A 22,074-nucleotide genomic window follows, 5' to 3' on the forward strand; every position below is an offset into this window, starting at 1 on the left:
ATATTATACAGTATTTGTATTATTATTGGTCTTTAAATGTGCTCTAGAGTACCTTTACTTTGGCATCTCATGTTTGATGTTTTTTAAATTAAATTAAAAAAGAAGAAAGACTTGCATTTTTTGGGCTTACCATGCGAGGAACTGACATCTACTGGCAGCAGAGGGAATTACGAATTGGAGAGAAAAAAAATCAGAGCTTTCCCAAAGATTGTGATTTGACAGCAGAAATAGTCAGAACAAGTTTGATGATTTATGGACTTCTCCGAGCCACATCACAAATGGAGAAAACCTCAGTTATCGAGGAAATTCAGAACAGTGTTTCTGATGGTTGGGGGAGGGAATTTTCTAACCAAGATTTGTTAAACTAGTGCGAATGAAGCTAAATGCGGCTCCAAGTATGTTTTTGATGAGGGAACAATGTTAGAACATGGTCAAAAAAGCTCAAAAAAGTCACTTTAACCATAACATAGAATGTGTGATTTAAGCATGAAAGGCTGCAGTACACCCATTTGTCCACCAGAAAACTTTGGGACCATGTGCTTTTCTGAGGCCATTCTGGCCCACTCTTAACTAAAAGTAAGTAATAAACAATGGATTATTGTCTTCTTGTGTAGATCTACATGTATGAGGCCTAAAAGTCTTGAATTTTGCAATCGTGAGTCACTTTCATGCTGACAGCCAATCACTGCACATTATTAGGTGTGCCAACTTCTTTTTTGTCCAGTATTTATAAATTCAGAACGGCATCCTGTCCCAAGAAGAAATACCTTTTTTAGCGTTTTTAGCAGAGCACTGAATGAACGGGGATTCAATTAAGCTCATCATCATGTAAAAGAGAGGTCAAAACATTGCAGATTTGTGAAAACTCATGGACATACAAACAGCACCTCAATTCCTCAAACTAAACTTGTCCCAGTCTACAGCAGGTCCAAGAACCGTTTTGGTGCAAAAGATGTTCATGTGTGTTTGATTTAGCTTTTAGCACAAAAGCGCTGCAGCTATCATTCCTAAAAAGAACATAGGACATAAAACAACTTGTTACATGCAGCAGGAACGCACCTACACACGCACTTCTCCCCGTGAGTTATTGGAATGTTTGAGAGAGAAATCAAGATACTTCAATTGAAGTTCCCAGGTTTACGTGTGTTTTGAAAAATCGGTTTGAATATGACTAGGCCAGTTCTCCCGTTTTTCTAGCGTGCATGTAAACACAGAGACAGATCATAGCTGTAATTATCACCACATTGCAAAGTAAAATCCTTAAACACATAACTTTTTCCCATAGCTAAACATTTTCCTCACAGATGTCTTCTTAATTAATAAAACAGTGCAGACCATCTGGTAATGAGAAAGAGTGAGCATGTTCCCAAGATGCCTGAAAATGCATTACCTTACTCACTTCCTGTGTAATTCCCATATGGGCAGCGACATAGATGACTATTTCGCTTTTCTTGTGCTGTTTATCTGCGACTCATACTTACGACGTTCTTCTTCGACTCCTCGAAATCACAAGTGTGGTGTCAGAGACTTCCAATGTCACTGGGCCACCACTTCAGACAGCCAGCGCTCCTAAATCCCCTCTGCGCTAATGAGCACAGCTGCAGCTCAGACCGCAAATGATCTCAACAGTTATGTTTTGACTTCCACTTGGACGGTCCAAGGTTTTTAGCAAAGAAAAATCACCAGCTAATATTCCATCACAGCGCCTGACTCCGGTGAGGGAGTGAATGACGACAGGCTTAATGAACTGTACGCTCCCAGGCGCTTTTAATAGCATGTGTTAAAGACGCGGCTATGTAAACATGCCAAAGTTCCGCTACCAGTCACTTCATGTGTGCAAGTCACCCAGAGGCACAAGAATAGATGAAAAAGTAAACATTTGTGCTCTGGGACTTTGGGAAGGATCACTTTCATGTTTACTGTAACGGAGGATGCTTATCTTGACAAATTATCTTTGAGGACTTGGCCAGGAACACTTAGAATCTTATTTAAATTCCACTTGTTCACTATTCACTTATAGTTAGTATTAGTAAGTTGTTTTTTAAAGGTACAATATCATGCTATTATGCTTTTTTAGCCTTTACTGTGGTATAATGTAGTTTCTTCACTGAAAACATATAGTATAAATTAGTGTGACCCCTCTTCAAGAGCTGAAAACACTTGGCTCCACCGCATGATGTCACACTTCTGTGTTGTTAGTCCAGTCCACACGCCGTAGATCAGAGCTGATTCAAACGACCTTCACTACACAGCTAACCATCTTCATATCAAGCGCTGGTGTTCAACCTGATTTAAACTACTTCTCTCTTCATCATAGGTGCACTGTGTAATGCCGCTTGCTTGTTTACATGGAGATGTTACTGCTTTGCCTAGAATGTTCCACATAATGGCATTAAACTTAAGAATGCCTGTTTTTAAGGTATTTCAAAATACAGTAAAAATAGCTGAATAGAAACAAAACGCTAGATACACAAGTCTCATTCCATACGGTGGAACATTTCAGCAGGTGACAGACCCCACCCTTGAAAATACGATATTGACATTTTGTGTCACAATTATCATGGCCACAATCCTTAGGATTAACAATATCATAATAGTTATTGGCATTGTTGCCGGCATTGTTGACAGTTAAAAGTTATTGGGCCCTTTTTCTAAACTTAAACTCAGACTCAGAGACTTACAAAAAGAATACCCTGAGCTCTATAACTATAGCGCTAACTAACACTTATGATGGCATTGATGAAATAAATTTTTAGACATTTTACTTTAACTTTTGTGTATGCAAGCTGGCTAAGATGGATGTATTTGAAACATAAGCTCCACACAGTCTTACTTTTCCATTATTCAAACTGCTAAATGACCGATCCCCTCAAAGCTGGGAGTGTCCCGGGAGAACACATTACATTAGCATAAATCATGGCTGAGAGCAGTGTTAGAGACGTCACAGAGCCTACCATTTGAGGTGGTGCTTGAAGCCACCGCTTTCTCGCTAATGTCATGGCGCGCTGATGATCCTTTGGTCGCCACAATGGTCTCCACCCTCTTCTTCTTCTCCGCTGCTGAACTAGCCTGGGATTGGGTTTCCATGATGAAGGCTCATTCCTCAACACTTCATGGAAATGGAATAACTGGGGGGCACAAGAACAAGATTTGAGTAAGGTGCATTTATTAGGAAAGTAAAAGTATGGAAAATCAGATACAAGTCGATAGTAAAACGAGTATTGAAATAAGATCCTCATTTGAACAAGTAAATTCACATCAACTGACCAAATTTGACATTTTCTGGACAGTTTTAGAATTGTCTTGATCTTCATATGAACCAGTATAAGAGTACATGGTTATATTAAAGGTGGAATGGACGATTTTTTTCAGCAAATTTTTTATCATATTTCCTCGTGGCGTGGATAAATCATTTGTCCTGCCACGTATCAATCATAAAACGCACCTACCGCTCACCTGCAGCCGCGTCAGGCTCGTCCCCACATTTCCGCGTGCCTAAGCGCATGGATCTATCAAAATATAGTTCCCTCAGTGTACGGGGCAAAATGAAGACGGAGAAAGACAGTTCAAGCTGACGCAGAAGTGGACAGAAATCTACGGGAGACGAGAGATGCGATGCGATCCGTTGCGCTAATAAACAAACGCACGTGTGTGTTGTATCAGTCTGCGCGGGAGAGTGCGCATGCGCACTTCCGCCTGCGTTCTCAAATCGCCGAAAAATCGTCCATACCGCCTTTAAGGAAAGTATTATTTTGTGTGGAAAAATACACTTTATTTATACAGAAATTGGTATCGAATATTAAGCTTATTATTTTACTTGGTATTGAGCACTATAGTAAGATAATATTCCTGTGCCATAAAATCCATTTAAAGTAAAATAATAATAATAATTATGTATATATTATAATTTAAGGCAAATAGCATCAAACTTAAATAATTATCTCGCTGGGCTGAGGTTGAAGGATGGCGGTGGGACAAACCATGTGAGCGCCGTAGGCGGCGGGAGCGAAAAGTACTTAAAATATTTTAACTTTATGATCACCGTGCGAGCGCCATGCTAAAACCCCTCAGCGAGAACACTGAGAATATTTTGAATTGATCACAACTAGAGCTGTAGTCTTTTAGTTGAGGTCCAGTAATCGGCTGAAAGTGTCTTTCTTTGTTGGTTGGCTAATAATTTTACGAGAATTATAAGGATTTATATAAACCAGAAAATGCAGGGAGTGAGTTAGTTGGTGAGTACAGTTTGTACGAGATCCTGATCATTAAAACGCCTCCTTGTAGTGGATTAATAGATGCACAGGCCACGTCTTTAGTCGACTACAGCCCAAAACACAACTGTAGGTAGGTTACAATGACCACCAGTCACACACATAAGTTTAATGCTTATAGTTCATTTCACATGTAGATTTATTCCGTTTTCACCTGGTATTCAGTTGAGTATTGTATTGAGTATTGTCTTTTATTTCTAACTTTTATACTGATATTTTGTTTTCTAACTCTAGTAACTATATTATAAAAATAGAAAGAAATGAAGACAAAAAAAATCACACATTTCCTTAATTCAATTTCATCTTAACAATTATTATTAAATGGTCACTCCACTAATATAACATTTACCAAAGTATGTCAATCCTCTAAATTCAGTACAGTCTTCAGCCAAATGACAGTGTGATAGTTTAACATTACAAAAAAGTGTTTGTCTTGCCTGATCCAAGTTTAAACATTATGTCAATACATTGCCTGGAGAACAAGACTTGTTGTGGAACAGGGGTCCACAGTGGTGGAAAAAAAGAAGAAAAAAACAAACAAACCTTGAGATCTAACCTCTCTTTCTTGGATTCCCCGAGCACCCCAAAGGTCAATCCACCAGCCCGACCTGATTTATTTTAACTCAAAACAGCGAGTGTCTGTGGTGGCCTGGATAGCTTCTCATCACAGCAGCAATATTCAATCTTGCATTTGACTAACCTCAATTTCAACCATGCTAAACTTCTGACTTCTTGTGAAAAAAAGAAAAAGACAAAAAATGCAACAACTCTATAGATTTATACCTTGGCATAAAGGCAGCTTGTGGATAAACTGATAATCCCGCTCAAGTGAGAACGCAGAAACCTTAAGGGGATACCACAGAGAGAGAAACATTGGCGGTGCTGGAAAAAAAACAAGGCTTGTTTGAAGGCCCTTTTGGGAATATAATGGTGCCGGGCAATTTTTCTTTCAAAGAATAAAGGTGGTTCAAGTTAATACTGTCTGTGGGTTTGGAAAGGGTTGAGCCAACAGTCTGGTAGACATGCTGCTCAGTTCAGCACCTCTGAGGCTGTCTACAAACTTGATCTAGGTCACGGAGGTCCTTGATTACAAAGACTACGGCGGTAGCAGCAGTCAGTCATTTACCCAAAGTACAGGACAGACAAAACCTACTTAGACGCCATCATTCAGGGATAATTACATGAAATATTTAACACAACTTGCTGAGAGAGACCTGCTAATTACCTGGCTGTTATGTAGAATTGTTGTGCGCGGTGTAAACAAGCCCCAGTACACAAAGGGCAGCGTTAAAGTTAAACCCTAATGCAAATAGGAGCTCGGTGTGTTGCAGCAGCGCAGCATGAGTGATTTCGACTGACTCCCCAAGGACCTGCAGAGGTAGAGGAGGGGCTGGTGTTGGATGGTGGTGAAGGGTAAACTTCAGACAAACACTGAGAGCTTTGTTTTTTTTTTTCATCCAACCTTCTGAAAAACCAAAGCCTGTCATCCTTCCTGACCCGGCAACAACATCTGTAAGCAATCGCAGGCTTACTAAAAAGAAGAAAAAAAACTCAACGCAATTACTCCCCTACCAATCAAAACAGAATTAAACGTGAGCTTGTCCTCTAATCACTCCCACATGTGCCCATTTGTAGTCGTCGTTTCTGTCCTACTTCTACAGATATCGTGTGGAATCATCGCTGCGGGGCTTTGATAGACTCCAAACGCTCGTTATTAAGGATCTGGCACAGTTAGAACATATCAACGTGTGGAGGTTGTCTTCCTGAACATGGGATAAGTGATCAGAGGTGTCAGTGCACGCAAAAGGCTATAAATGTCGATACAGGGAAGACAAAAGTAGTGAAGGATGAGAGGAAATTGAAGAAAGGTGACGCTGAACTAGCAAGCTGGAACTTAACTTTGTAGAAACATGAAAGGAAAGCAAGGAGGAAAAAGTCCACACCACAATTATATTTCAAGAAATCTGAGTGCAGCCCTGTTACGAGAATTATTCTTTGTACTGCAGTAACTTAACACACCTTCCAGAAGAGTAACTTAATAAGTTCCTTTTAGCTCATAATATTCCTCTATAGATGTGTACTAAGATATAAAAATATCCCATACATTGTGGTACTAAATTTTGTGATAATGTATTGGTATTGTAGGGTGCTGTATCGCAATTTTTTTATATATTTTACAAAATAGTTTTTTGCTTGTTTGGAGGAAGGAATCTTGTGTATACAAAAGTAATAAAATGTATGTATTTTGGCATCATCATATTTTTGCATGTGGTGGCGCGCAGAGGCCCAGCAGCTCAAGACTAACCATCAATCTGATCATGTTATTTTGATGTACAACTTAAAATCATACGATGAAAAACTTTATGTTAAGTTTGTACAGGTCATGGTTTAACAAAGAAATACTGATGTTGAAATGTATATATGTAGATAAATATAATGTGAAGTTTATCGATTATCACGTATGTATGTGATTCCTCCATAATGCTGATTTCTTTAAACATCTACTCTCTCTCTACTTGTTAACATTTATACATTGTTTGCTATCTTTATCTTCACACTGGTTGAATTACACAATACAGTTAGGAGGAAGCAGCACTGTGGTATATTGTGGAAGAGTAGAGAATCTGGCATTCCACTGCTCAGACAAATATTCACAGGTCCAAGCCACTGAAGCGTGTCTGACCGGCCTTTTGTGTTCACCAAGGCAGGCCACAGTTCCAAAGCAGCAATTAAAAGCAAGACCTTTTCACCCATAATCCATCTGACCTGGACGCCCACAGTCAGCTCTGCAGATGTTCCTGCTCAAGCTCAGCCTGTGGTGAGGAAGTAAATGACACATCCACCTGTGTGTTGGGCATCGGACCTTATCTTTGAGTATGTTTCTCACATGTACAGCCAGATGCAAGAAGGAGATTTGGGTACACAGACACTACCTTACGTTTGTGCATTTAAGTGTGTGTGCGTGTGTGTGTATGTCAGAACAAGGAGGAACACCACATGCTATAGAAAATAAAAGTTACAGTCCTAATGTCATTTATGTAGTGTTTATCCTATGGCATATTAAAGGAGAGAGTGCATCTTCATTTGTGTGCCTCTCTAATCCCTCCACAGCGAAAAGGGAGGCGATTAAACAGGTTTAAAATACAACAATTCAGACTGTTCCCTCTGAAGAAACATTCTTATTTTATAAGCACATTAGGCAAATCAATTTAACATAAATTACACGCCTGGCTGACAAAGGTTCCAAGTTGAAAGTCATCTGCAAATTGTCGACATCAAAGTCAAACGCTAAAATAAACTTTTGCTTTTGATCGAGCATGAGTGGAGCTGCTGTTTTGTTGTTCAAACATTCAATCAGCCAGCCTGTTTTCACAAGCCTCCTTATTTATAACAGTGCTTTAAGGTAAACCTCCAGCACAGGCCCTTATTAGGAGCACATATGACAAATGCATACAAAATGAGTCTAGTTCCCACCAAGAGGAGGGGCGTTTGAACATGAATTCTTGAAGTGTCTTCTTAGATTTGTCCACCTGCGCCCTTACCACAGTGAGGGTACTGTATTTATGTTCATTTCATTAGGGCCACTGTTCAGTGTTGAGGGCCCCCTGAGGGAGGAGACTGGCAGCACCATAGCATTCATCATCATTACATCAGCGACCACCGAGATCTGCTATCTTAGGCTTATCAGCAGAGCACAAACGCAGCACAGCACAGAAACAGGAGGGAGATGGAGACAATTGAGCAGATTGTGAGCAGAGGAGGGATAAGAGGAGAAAATGAATGGGGAAAGGAAGCAGCTGTGATAGTGGATGTGTGTGCCCCACATGCCTCTTTGCACATTTACAAAAAAAGCAGACATCACACCTAAGCCAACAACATTAGCACAGCTGGTAGAACTGGTAAAAACACTGGAAAGACAAGTGTAGGCCCTTCAGCTGAATATAGCAGTGAGAATGTACTGGCACAAGCTGCTTGTGTCTGCTGTGAAACGGCCAGTGAGTGGATAAGGCCCTTCAAGACAGACACAGTGGAAGTGTGTGGTGGTGGTGGTGGTAAGAGGGCCTGTCATTGGCCCAAATCCCCACTGGGACTGTGTGCCCAGCACTCAAAGGCTCTATGAGGGAACCATATGCTTGGGTTTCAGTCTGTGTTTAACACTGCTCTCATGACTGCCCTTGGCCCTAGAAGGCAAAGGAGCAGAGATCTGAGATTTGGTCTTTGTGGTTCCCATTCAGCAGAGAAACTGAACATTGTGCCCAGGTGGCACTCTGTCTGGTACAGTGATGGGATCAGGGCTCTGTGGTAAGAGCCTTTTAGGAGGACTTTGTCACTCTCTTGTGTATCTGATATGGATAACATGTATAGGGGCTTATGCCACTTTCGCCTGAGAATTTTGGTGAATTCTGTGGCTTGGTTGAGATACAACCATAATGCCCTACCATAACTGAACAAACCAGAAACAAACTCTCCTTAAAGTGGTATGTCTTTGAAGGATCACATTTTCAAAGTAAAAATGGGGTAAGGCATTGTGAAAATTAGAGATGTTTGTGTATTCGTCAAGGACATGGAGTGCAACAACAGAGCCCATCAGTAGCTTTCAGCGGAACTAATGAGATTATCCTAGCAAGTCCCTCAGACCTCTCCACTTAAGATGCTTTGGAGGGCTGGTGAGAGACCCTGTGTGCCGCACCGCAGAATGAGCTGAGTGCATCTTACATTCCTGTGGAACAAACCCACGCGATGTAATCGCAATGCTTTACACGACGCCTCTTTCTCACTCGCTGCGCACCAGATAAGAGCCAAATAAAGCACCCACCACAATAGAAAACACTCACAGGCTCCCAAAGTCTCACTGCTTATTAAATTGTTTATTTATATATTTTAATTGCAATTGTTCGTGTTTGTGCTAGTTGGGCTCAGACCATGTGTATCATAGTCTGTTATGGTAAATCAGTTTAGCACTCAACTCCCATTTACACAGGAGTGTATCCTTTGTTTGATAAGACATGTTTCCAAGAAAATATGCACGATTAACCTTTTAAACTTCATACTTATTTAGGCAATGAGACTTCAATAATTACTTGTCCAAAAGTTTTATACTGTGTAGAAGTGTTTTACAATTACAAATCCAGTTGCTTATTTAAGTTGAGTTTCTAGTTGCATCAGCACACAACCCAAGTTTCCATCGCAGTGGCCCGAGCGCGTTGTAAAGCAAAGAGGAGTGAGGTCTGTATCCTGTCAGTGCGCCTCTCTGCTCCAGTGAAAACAGACTTGTGTTTGTGGAGGCATTCTTCAAAACAAGGCTTTAGAAGGTGCACTGCGAGAAGCGGCAAACACAGCGCGACAAGAACATCCTTCATGCGCTTTCACTGAGAACTCCACATGTTACAGCGCTACAGTGGGAGTACTTCCCATGTATCTCAGTGCTAGGGAGACCGCATGACACTGTGGAGTAGTCGATCCACCAGGTACTTCTTTCACTATGCAAGTGCGACGACTGTGTGCTGAGCCTACAGAGGAGGAGGGACCCCAGGGACAGGATGAGTGGAGGGAAGAGAGATTTGGGTCTTGAAGAGGCGCTCAGGCAGTTCGCTCCCTGTGTGCGCCTCGTGCTCTTGTGCACACACAGAGGTATCAAGCAGAGAGATGGAGTGAGAGAGCGCAGTGACAGCATGAGGAGCTTTGATACAAGGCCTTTAGCACTGTCTCTGGGGAGTGGACAGCAGTGTCCACTGAGTACACTAGACCTGTCTTAAAGGCACAGAGTAGAAGCAGCCAGTGTAGGTAGGTAACTACCACTGTTCTGAAACTAACAAGCACTTCATTGATTGCACTCATCTATTCCTTCATATTTTTGAGCATTAGACTTTCTAGTTCCACACTCTGCACCATGAATCAAACATCAACTACAGTCCTAAAATGTTCAAACAGTTTGCAAAGTTGTGCTCAACTCACGCTGTAATCACTTTCTCCCTTCCCCTTAATTCTACTGTGTGATTGGTGTTGAGGGCGAGTGCATCAGTGCTGCTCTGTGATTAATGATGGGCCCAGGCTTCTCCAGAGCCGAATGCTAACAACAGCCAGGGGGCAGCGCGATAATGCACAATAATAAACCCGGCAGACAATCAGCCAGGCAAAGCAAGGCCTATTAGCTCGCCCCATCAGGACGGCTAAGTGAGAAATTAGCCCTTCCCAAACTCCGCCACAATTCATCAAGCACTGCCCTGAATCCCCCCTCAAGAAGTCATAATGTTTACTTAAAGACTGGCCCGATGCCCTAGTGGCTGGCTTTATTGGCTCTTATTAATTCCCGTACTAGCCCTTGCGGCCGTGCCATTTAAACCACATTAAAGAGGTGAAAATTGGATGAGATGAAGTTGTCTTGTTGTTTGGGGCTCCCGTGATAAAGCCATAAGTGAACCCAGGGAGACTGGAGTGAAATAAGGAGGTAAGGGTGAAGGGGGGTAAATATATCGGGATGTAAAGGAATGCTGAATGAAGCTGTCCGGAAATGTGTTGCAGTCAGTCAAAGGAATGTAGGCAGAAGGAGGAGAGGAAGAGAAAATGAAGAAATGGCATTGCTTTAATGCTAGACTTCCTGTGTGGATGGGAACACGTCCAGAGGGGGAGCGTTGGGTCATACATTCCACAGATGCAAAAACCAACCAGTCACTTGTATCTTCACTATCTTTCTTTGAATGGTTGGACAAACTTCTCTATGACTCTTAAAATGCAACGGCCTGTAAGAAACTCATCGGAAACGCTGCGGAAAAGCGGCCAAATAACAAGACTAAGCTTACTTACTTAAAAAAACAGTATCACACAATCCCTCAATCCCCATCTCAAAAGAAAATGTTGAGATGTTTTATGTGTATTCATTTTTATAATAAAAAACGGTCAACATCCAAATTAAACCGGTTTGCGACGTCATCGTGACCGAAAAATGTATTGCATAATTTGTCATTCCTATGTTTTGTTGTTCTTTTCTTTTTTACCTTTGTAAGTTTAAACTCTCTTAGGCCTTTGTATGGCTCAGTATTCACAGGATCCAAGTGTGCGATGCTGTGAAGTGGGTCTGTGTTTCATGACCGGCGGCAGGTGAGAGCACGTCCCACAGAGTAATGTGAAGTATACGGGAGGTGCCAGATCAAAGTCCCCAAGTCTTCCAGCTCCTTGACGGCTCTCCCAGCGGCTGCATCGCGAGACAACTTTCTCCCTTCACTTTCATATCAGACTCCGAGCCCCCCCATCCCTCGATGATGACTCCGAGGCTCCACGCACACTCGCGGTCTCCCAGGATTTTGCGGCGATGCTGATGCTGCACCCTACCTACAGCTACGCACGCACATGCGAACCAGCGCATCAAAAACACACAGAGGAATATCTCTTGGCTTTGGAGAGGAGTTTGGTGGAAACTCCGAGGCCTGGAACAAAAAAATATCATCTGTGCAACATGCAAAAGAGAGGCAATGAAAAGTAGAGACAGGTGTAAACTGATGAAAGGTGAAGGAGGATTTTTTGGGGGAAAGTTGGACCCGATAGTGGGGAGAGATATGCTAACTTTAGTGCATTGCCAAGTATTAAAAAAACTGAAGAAGAAAAAAAAATGAATTAAAGCAATAAGGTTATTATTAAATTAGATAAGGGAGTTGTCTTTTCACATAAAGTGTTCATCTATTTTAAGGGAGATATTTATGTCAAGATATATTATAAGCCAATTTTTTTAGTTTGTGTTATCCATTTCTTTGCAATGGCCTTTTCCCCTGTTGCCAGAAGTTACACTAATTCTAAAAAGCAATAAATAAATAAATAATTGACACATGGTTATATACATAGGGTTAAAAAAAAGGTCAAAAACAAAAACAGAAAAATTAAAGAGGCGGGCCTATAAACCAATGGTCCTGTTTCTATTAACAGAACAAACCAGTATGTATATTATCACTTATTACTAAGTACCAGAAAAATTCACAATGCAACCTCTTTAATGTAAGAGTTTTCAAATATGTAAAAATATGTTTGTTGATCGGGATTTTTTGGGATAAGCCAAAACTGTAGCTTTAACTCTGAAGTCAAGATACTAAGATGCCATTAGACCCTTTGCTGCCCAAGGCTCATGTTCTCTATCATGAGGAAGCCAAACATCTGGCTGTATTTACTTGTTTCAGCTGTTCGCAACTCCGCCTCGAATAAATCTGGGAGATGGGAACAGCATCGCTCAGGACAGCTCCTAAACAAACCCTAGCCGCTGCTGCCGCTGCGCTCTCTCAACGTGGCAACGCTCGACATCTCAACTAGTGGCGGGGCATATACATTTGTGAGAGGGGGGGAGGTGGGGCCTTAATTGGAGCATTTGACGGGTGCCTGGGGTTAATTGAGAAGCATGGAGAGCAGCTGGCTCCAGTGTGGAAGTAGAGACAGGGATAATAAGTTCACCCTTTGCGGGAGAGACAGTTAGTGATGAGGCAGATCAGAGGAAGAGTGTACTGTAATCATCTGTACATCCACCCTGACATGAACAGACAACCTGGCTCCCAGCTACCAAATCTGGCACCTATCAACCACACCGACGCTTCACACGGCGTTTATCCGGCTAATCACTCGCGCACACAATAACTCTTACCTCTAGGACACGGAACCCAGTCAGCCCACCGGTCAATGTATGTAAATCTCTCTAGCACCGGGTGTACTAATGGCTTATTAGCCTCTGTTAGCTGGTTTGCATTGATCTCTATGCCATAGGGAGAAGGGAAAACAAGAGCAGTTCGCTGTTCATATTGGCTATAATCACATTTCAGGTTGTTTCAATAAAAGCAACATTAACATAAACCATCTCAAACACATTAAAACCTGCAACTTTGCTGGATCGATGCGAGAAGAAGAGAAACACTTTCCTGGAACAAATTTCCACACAAAACTCCTCGACCCTTTGGATTGAGGAGGATGTGGGTGACAGGGGGTGGTGCCACAAATTTAAGTGTATTTTAGAGCAACAACAAAAAAAAACTAAAAAAAGACAAAACCTATGAACTCAGTTAATACAAGTTCTAAAAAACAAGTTCTGACGGTGACACCAGTCGCCCATTTTTGACCGGGGTTTAAAACAAACAAAACACATAACTTTTCTTTGTTACTTATTTCTGTAGATAAGACCTGGGTGCCTTTGCTGAAAGTGTGGCTGGAAGGAGCCCAGGTAGAGTCATAGGCATTAATGGGAGGAGACAGGGACTTAGAGAGCCACACAAAAACCCCAGCTTTATAAATAATTCCAAAAGCTAACAGGATCCCTTGTATGGGTGAATGTGCGGAATACATTCACACTCCAGTGCACACACCCAGCGAGCCACCAGGGAGAAGAGGTTATTCACACGGCTCCACTGGGGCTATTGGGGGCGACTGACCTGCCAGCAACGTTAAATTTGGGCGGATGTCTTTCTTGCATAGATGACGCAAGGAAAAACAAAATAGGTCCATTTGTGCAAGAGCCACACTCACTCATAATGCAGGGCAGCGGCGCTCACTGGAGACCTGTCTTGTAAATCTCTTTGTGAAAGCAGCTTTGGGGGGTAGACAGGGGCTTACATACTGAGCCTTGAGGTAGAGCTACAGACTCCACTCCCCCATGGCTCTCCTCCCTCTCCCACACACTGCGCACTCCTCTTCTTCCTCACGTTCCGGCCTCCTTTTCTTGCCCTCTCCTCACCTTTCCCTGGTTCCATTCTTTCCCTGTAGCGATCTCTCCTCCCCTCTGTCCCGTGCTGCAGCGGCCGAGCTGTGGTCCTTTGCCCCGCAGGCTCCTGTGGTGCTGCAGTGACTAATGTCCTGCCTTTGCTCAGACAATGAGTTTGAGACTGAGCCGGGAAAGTGTTGAGGAGGGAAAAGGAGTCCGGCACCTTTGACAAATGGGACCCTTCGCCGTCCCGTGCCCGCTGAGGGAGGCTTTACAATGTCTAGCTCCACGCTCCATGTCCTCCGAGGAGCGGCTGCAACCCGCAAAGCCGCATCTGGGGGGATATAATGAATTCTTTGGGAAGTCTAACCTGGCTTTCTTTATGAATAAGATATATTTCCAAAGCATGTCGACCCCACTTAATAAAAACACCAGTCTGGCAGGAATAGCCAAAGTCATTTTAGGGCCCCATGTAGACGTTAATATTTCTGTTTCCTATAAATTTTCTTCGGCCTACTCCTTTCCAGGCCTGTCAATGCAAGGCCTCTGCTGCAGGTTCCTTGAAAAGTAGGAAGAAGAGGCCTGATGACAAACTGTCATTAAAACCACTGGGGTCCCATCTCTTTCAAGGAACTTAAACTCATGGATGCTCCCTCCACTTCCCTGCACACCACCCCCCTGTGAAACCCTGAAAGGAACAGGCTTTGTCTGAAGGACCCCCTCCTTCCTCATCTCTACACACCCCTTTCCCAAACCTTGTTCCGTACTCCCTGCGGAGTATTGTTAAAACACAGCCCCCTCTCTTTCCATAGCCCAGCGTCTTAAAACAGTGTGCTTTGCATGAGAAAAAACGATTAGTCTTCAAATGTTTCACTGTCAAAGGGGTTCTTTCTCAGGTCGGGCCTGAAATGATCTCAGATAGTAGACTTCTCCTTTTGTTTCTTTAAGATGAGACATTATTAACGGCAGGCTCTTTCAGCATTCATTGCCGAGGTGAACAAACTAAAGGCTTTCTGAACAGTTGCCCACCCCCTTCTTTTTTCCAAGTTGCCTCAAGTCTGCAGTAGACGGAAATGAAGCAGCAGAGGGGGAGAAGTGCTCATCCAAACATGTTTGCAGAGTAAAGAATGCAGGGCTTGTGCTTCTTTAAGGTATTAACCTTGGGATTTACATTTGACATTTGAACAATGGCCCCCTCCTTGACCTACACTCCAGGATGAAGCAGGACTTGGGGATAACTCCCACTAAAGGATAACCATAAGCAGCATGGGTTTGCAAACATGTGGGGCTGACTGTTGCATGACAAATCAAAACTTAATTACTTATGAAACAAATACATTAGTGCAATAAAGACGTTTGATTAGAAAAGAAAAACTGAAGCTTAAGTAGTTTACCAGAAAAAAATCGACGCACTGTGATTCATGGCTTCACACACCACAAAGCAGGGCTAAGTGACAGATCATTGTTCACTCCAAGCAGCTAGTTCATTTGTCCCCCTCCTCAGTCACCGGTCCAGCAGAGGAGAGCACAGACCCCCTCATGGATGCCACAACCATCTCCCATCAAAGCCAATACAATGTCACATCTGCACCAACAGGAGCACAACCATACTTTTACACACAAGAGCAAATGGGGCCAAGTAGGTGCACTTCACCTACTGCTGCTACGGTTTACGCGGCGGGCTTAAGTACATTTTTACAACTGCACAAGCAAACAGAGGAGGGCATGAACAGCACTCGCACGTAGATGTGACCTGTCCTACCTTCACACCTCAAGTGGGAGAGAAAACAAAACTTAACTCTTGCAGACAAGAATGTTCATTGTAAAACTTAACAAGGCTTTTATGCATTTTGCTGTTTAGTATTGTAACTTAAGAACTAGGTTGATTTGTGCATTGAAGTAATTATTTTAAAGTTAAAACAATTTAGAATGACAAGTACAACAAAATAAAACAGAAATTCTTTAGATGCTAAAAAAGAGGAGATATATGTTAAATGGCAAAGTGTTTTCCTCTCGGCTGTTTTCCAGAAGGCCCAAGTGTAATAAGACTCTTCTGAGTGTAGAATATACATATCTAAAATGAGTATGATATCTGGAGTGCCCCAGCGTATGCCTTATCCAAAGACATCACCGGGCTTGAGAGGTGCCTTTAGCAGGCTCCTTGAAGCAGGGAGCGGGCGTCCCACTCTGGGACAATGGTGGGGAAGGCGGAGGGGAGCCGGGGGAGAAGGAACACATAGCATATTAAATTTGCTAGCAGAGTGCGGCCGTCCACGCACAGAGCTAGAGAGCAGATCTGAGGCATGCCCTGAAGGGATGGCTGGGCCTGGGGATTGGGAGGCACAGCCCAAGACCCCTTCTTGTCTCTGCTCGCACGCAAATGCACCCGGACGTTTTTGACTCTCCTCAGGTTTGCTGTCTCTGCATAACTTTTTCCAACAGTCTTTCCACACACACGTCCTTCAGTTCCACCGAGCACTCCTCCATCTGACTTGACCTCTTGTCTTTCCATAGTGTCTGCTTCACTTCATGTCAACATATCAAAGTAATCATCAAAGTCCCTCCTTTTATTTGGGAAGCATTCCTAAATTGATTCAAATCCAACGGTCAAAGCAAAGGGAGTAACAGCTAATAATTAATTTATCCTGAACAACAGAGACTGAAATTGTATGATACGGTGCTGCCCGGTGGTCAATTGGTTGGGGCACAGCGCACGTGTGCCGGGCTCCTGACGGTTTGCTGCGTGTCGTCCCTTCTCTCTCGTCCCCCATTTCACGCTGTCAAGCCTACGGGCCAAAAATCTTCTTTTTTTTTAAATAAAAAGTATGATATGACTACATCTTTAAACAAGAGAACTAAAAATCCTTCTGACAGGGAAAAATCTATTTCCTTCACATTAACCCTGCTTTAACAAAACATTCAGCACCTCTTTGAGTTTCTGTGCTTAGGACATTAGCACAACAACAGAGCTCATTAGGGGTCCTTACATACACCACTAATAACAGGTATTTTCCTGTAAAAAGGCCTCAGGACACAAGCTGCCTTTTAGCTGTGAATGCAAGGCCCTTAAACAGAGAAGAGGCCCATAGCTCAAAAAGCTAATAGCATGTCATCTCCCTGCATTAACATGATAGCCCTTATTTTGCCAGGTCACAAGGTCACCGGCATACGGGGAGCTGCTGTGGCTATGCATAATTTCGGTGAAGGAGATAAAGCAATATGTGGCTATCTGACAGACTGACTGAGAGTGGAGGAGAGCGTTATCCACGCTCCGACTGCGCGCCGCTCCGGAGCAGAAAGGAGACCATACATCTTGGCTGGCTACAGTAAGCGAGGGGCTGTGTGTTGTGCATCTCATTCCAACAGATTAGCATCTTAAACACTGCTGCATTCATCACTGCTGCTGCATCATAATGAGATATGACGCTTTTTGGAGAAGGTGCACCTGTTTGGCATTAATATGACCTACAGCCACAACTTGGGAAAAGTGTATTGTAGTAAAAACAACTTGTATTACACAGTCCCGTTCTTGTAGAAATAAATGATTGTGAGTGTTCACAAAAATGTTTGGAATACAAACCAATACACCAGGTTTTTACCAAATTTAGACACAAAGAGGTTTATAACTTTACTGAAAGAATTAGAAATTAAAACAATGTATTTACTTAACACACTATTTCTCTCATGAAATATTTTGTAAAATGTGCAGCTTTAATATAGCATCAAAATGTAAACTTTACAGAGCTTAATTTGGGGGTGATAAATAAAATGTATTTTGAAGGAATATTTAAAAAAAAAAAAAAAAAAACATGTAAAGCGATAAAAATTTACATTAGTTTTTTTTTTTTTTTCAGATTTGATATTATTTTTTACCTATTACACATTGTTATAATTTTGTGCAGTGAAAAGACAAATATTTGTTCTACCATTTGCATCTTGGCCTATCTGTAAAAGGCCTGACAACATGATATCTACTATGAAATATCTACTGTCAGTTTACTTGACAGCGCTTTCATATTTTATTGCTTTTGACAATTTTAACAAGCCCTTCTTAAACTGTGCCAAATCCCTCACAGAGATGACTCATAGACCTGCCTCATAACCTGATCGTATCGGCGGTTTACACATTCTGTAAAACGTCGCACAGCCTCAACTGCCCGTGCTGCCTCCAGAATTTGCAAAGTGTCCGAAAAAAGGCGGACAGAGGCTGGACCGCATGGCTGCACCTCGGACCCCTCGGTTAGACGAAACCCGAGAGCGGACAAGCAGATAAAATGTGTAACAGCTGGCGCAGGCAGGAGGGAAACTTTCAAACAAATAGCTGCACATGTGGAGGCTCTGGGCTCCCACGTTTTCATGTCGCAAAACCCTAAACCAACATGCAACATTCCTTTCATATACAAATATTTATCTTGCATTAATAATATTTTTTCCTACAATTATTAAGTCATATTACATTTTATTCTGCCTCAGAAGTGCATATCTGAGACATCTTCATATTTGATACAACATATATTATCTTAAATGTCACACTTTGGTAAAATCTACAATGCATAATTCGCAGTATATTTATACACGCTGTTATTTTTCTTGGGGCCCCTGGCACTCCCCACACGGACCCCTGCAGAGCACAGACCCCACTGTAATGGGCTTAAATTTCCTTTGAGCACATGCCTTCACCACAATGTGTCTGAAACACTCACTGTTTTTATGTGAAAGGAAACTGGGCCTAATTTGAAAAATACCCTGCACAAATCCTTGGAACAATCACAATCTTATAATTAATAAATCACATTTATCTAAAAACAGCCATGCACAAACAATATATACATTTAAACTGGAAAATAAATCAGGCATTAAATATAGTCCCGTATCTGCTCAAACAGTGTTAAAAGTCTTACGTAGGGATGTCGAGATATAAAATTTCACTGTTACAATTATTATCACGATTTAACAATTATTCACGATGACAAAATAAAAGCAAATTCCTTCATTTTCTTTCATTCTAATACATCATCACTGTTCCAGTAATACTTGCCCAGCTTTATGAAATCAAACTTTCTGAAAGCAAAAGTTAAAGTTATTGTGATATAAACTGCTACATAAAACTCCCTATACATTTCGGTGTACTTTTTGGGGCCCAGAGTGAATAGAAATTGGTCATAATTATTAGTTTTTAGTTCTTACGATTATATTTTGACTTGAATAATTACGATTATCGATTAACCGATTCATCGTAACATCCATAGTCTTAAGTAATGTTATTTAAGTGCAATAGTGACATGTGTTACAGCATAAATCTGGACTTTTCACAGTTTTTACATTTATTTTGTGTGTTGTTTTTTTTTTACTTAACTAAAAAAACAGAGTCGTAACAACTTCGTTTTAACGTTTAGAAACAAAAGCGTTTTCTCTCCTGCAAAAAAACAATTGCACGTGTGTAATAAGTGCAGTGTTAGGGTCACGCTCGGGGGTCACGCCTGAACCGTAGACAAACACAAACAATGTGTACGTAACTTGCGCAGCCTTCTCACATAAAGTGCTTTCCCGAGGTCTGTCCAACTCTTGACAGCACAAACTGAATCAATAACAGACGCTGAAATATGATTCCACGTGCACGTAAATATGCATGTGTGTGCGTAGCCTCCACTTACGTCCCCCGCCCTCTCCCCCCTCGTCCCATGCGCGTTTTTACAGGCAAACGTCCAATACTAAGTTACATGCAAAACGCTCAGCTCTCTGCGGCACGATCTTTACTCCACATCATTCACGAACTCTTGTGCAACTTTAGGAAGAGCATCGTAGTTCCTAGACAAGATTGAGTGTGTGTGTGTTTAGTTTTTTTATGTTTTTGCATTGCAGTGGATTAACAAGTGCCGCAAAAGCAAAGAGAGAAAAAAGTCTGTTCTAGCTTTAAAATGTGAATTATTTTAGCTTTGAGGAATGGATCAAATCGAATCTGCCCCACGTGTCTGTAACTAACACGGAATAATACAATAAAAGTATCACGCATTCACAGTGCATGGCATATGGGCTCATTTAGACAATAGTAGACGATCACTAACAGTCACATAAGTATATTTTGAAGTGTCAAAAAGGAGAATGTACAATGATGTGTTTATGAGGCTCGCGCCGTTCGTGCTCCGACATCCAGGATCTCTCCAAACTTTGCGCGCACAGTCTGCACACGTCCACTTACTTGTTTTAGGGTGATCCCCGCGTGCTAAAAGTTGTCTTCTTTGAAAAAAAAAAAAGTCTCTTCTCCTCTCGTGAAGTTGCAGATGTTCCTCTTGGAGTTGCCCGGGACTTCTTCTTCTTCTTCTTCTTCTTCTTCTTTTTTCTTTCTTTCACGCTGCAAGTCCAACTCCAAAACGGCGCTGGCAGAGTTTCCCCTCTTGTTCCGTCTTTCTCCTCGTTCTCAGAGTCTGTTCCGGACCACGAGCCTCCGCGGATCCCGTGTGCCGCCTGAAGAAGAGGCGTGAGACAAGCGCATGGAGAGTTGTTATTACATTTGGAGCGCTTTTTCCCGAGGAGAAGAGGGGCGAAGTGTGTCGGGACTCCAGCTGCTCCTTCCCCCGCCTGACTCCTCCCTTTGGATCCCTCCTTTTCCCCCACTGCCTCCCGCCGCTGCACGAGCGAACCCCCTTTACTCTGGCTGTTCCGCCTAAAGTACAAGTCTGAAACTTTTCACGTACATGCGGCCATAATGTGCGTTTTAATGTAAGCGTGAGCAAACGAGGCACATTACTGCACAGTCTGTGGAGTTTCTGCTCAAGTTCAATCATAATATTCAAATGAACCCAATGTTTAAAGTCATGCAGTAAGCTAACGTCACTAGCCTGTTAGCATCATTAGCCAATTAACTAGCCCTTTTCTCTGGCTGTTCCGCCTAAAGTACAATTCTCACGTACATGCGGCCATAATGTGCGTTTTAATGTAAGCGTGAGCAAACGAGGCACATTACTGCACAGTCTGTGGAGTTTCTGCTCAAGTTCAATCATAATATTCAAATGAACCCAATGTTTAAAGTCATGGCACTAGCCTGTTAGCATCATTAGCCAATTAACTGCGCAAGACGTGACGTTGTTCATTTTCATTTTTCAACCATTATATATCATTTATAAGCATGTAATTGTTGTTAAATATGCGAGCCATAAAGCAAAAATGTTTGTCATACCTTGTTTGGCAGTCGTAAATTGTTAATAGTTAAAGCTAAATTTTAAAAAAAGAGGTTTCATTTTCGAAGCTTTACTTACCACTTTATGGAAAGAAACTCACAAAATAACTTTGTCGTGTGCTTTTCTGTCTGGTTTGTACAGAAGCAAATAAATATATTAGCTGTCAGCGTGTGGCTCCGCTCCTAAACTAAACGTGACTGAGTGGAGAACAGTAAAATAAGTATATTATTATTATTATGATGATGAAGCAAACGGAGCGCGGGCAGAGGCGGAGCGAGAGGCGAGGGAGCTGGGGCCTCCAGGGGATATGGGCACGTCTGAGGCGCCTAAACAAACAAACCAAGACTAGCAGGATAGAAATAGAGCCTAGAGGTTCTCTCTAGTATGTTTTTTTTTAATATGCATTTTTTAATCATGCTTATTCTGAAGACTGTTAAAGTTATCTGTGTAAAAGAGCTGTCAATGATTGTTGTTGTTATGGAGCTCAACAATTATTTCCCATTATTTTTTTCCCGAAGAATATTAATAATACAATTTGAAAGGGATAATCAGTAAGGCCTATGTGGTAACTAAGGACTACAGGACCCAATATATTTTAGTCTAAAATCTGTTTCTGAAATGATGCTTGGTTATTAAAATATTTTATCAAATTTTAAATGTTTTTTTAGACTGAAAACTGTGTTATCAGCATCAGTATTCTACCACCTCGCTAGTTATCCTCCGTCATGCCTTATTAAACTCTCTAATAAAAATGTTTTGGATGAATCTATTGGAAAAACAAAATTGGAAATTGATGAAATTGATAGTACATTGGTCATATTTCAGTTTTTGCAAATATATTTACTTTTCATAAAATTCAAGCAGAAGAAAATAATGATAGCCAGCGTGAAATTGTTAATCGTTGAGAAGCTTCATGCATTTTAGTACAAAATAGTACATCGGTATTGATATCGGATCG

General features: G+C 41.8%; 1 protein-coding gene across 1 annotated transcript in view; it reads right to left on the minus strand.

The window, feature by feature from the left end:
- Nucleotides 1-20,180, minus strand: part of gli3 (GLI family zinc finger 3) — a 127,090-nt gene extending 106,910 nt beyond the window's left edge. Inside the window, exons 1-2 of the mRNA XM_072451161.1 lie at nt 20,138-20,180; nt 2,955-3,128 (exon numbers count right to left, since the gene is read on the minus strand). Of these exons, the coding sequence (XP_072307262.1) occupies nt 2,955-3,087 (133 nt within the window). The 5' untranslated portion in view covers nt 3,088-3,128; nt 20,138-20,180. The remainder of the gene's footprint in view (nt 1-2,954; nt 3,129-20,137) is intronic.
- Between the last annotated feature and the right edge of the window lie 1,894 nt (nt 20,181-22,074).

The sequence above is a fragment of the Eucyclogobius newberryi genome, unplaced genomic scaffold, assembly GCF_026437365.1.
Source record: "Eucyclogobius newberryi isolate DKJ021-1_F unplaced genomic scaffold, fEucNew1.0.hap1 SCAF_18, whole genome shotgun sequence".
Classification (NCBI taxonomy): Eukaryota; Metazoa; Chordata; class Actinopteri; order Gobiiformes; family Gobiidae; genus Eucyclogobius; species Eucyclogobius newberryi.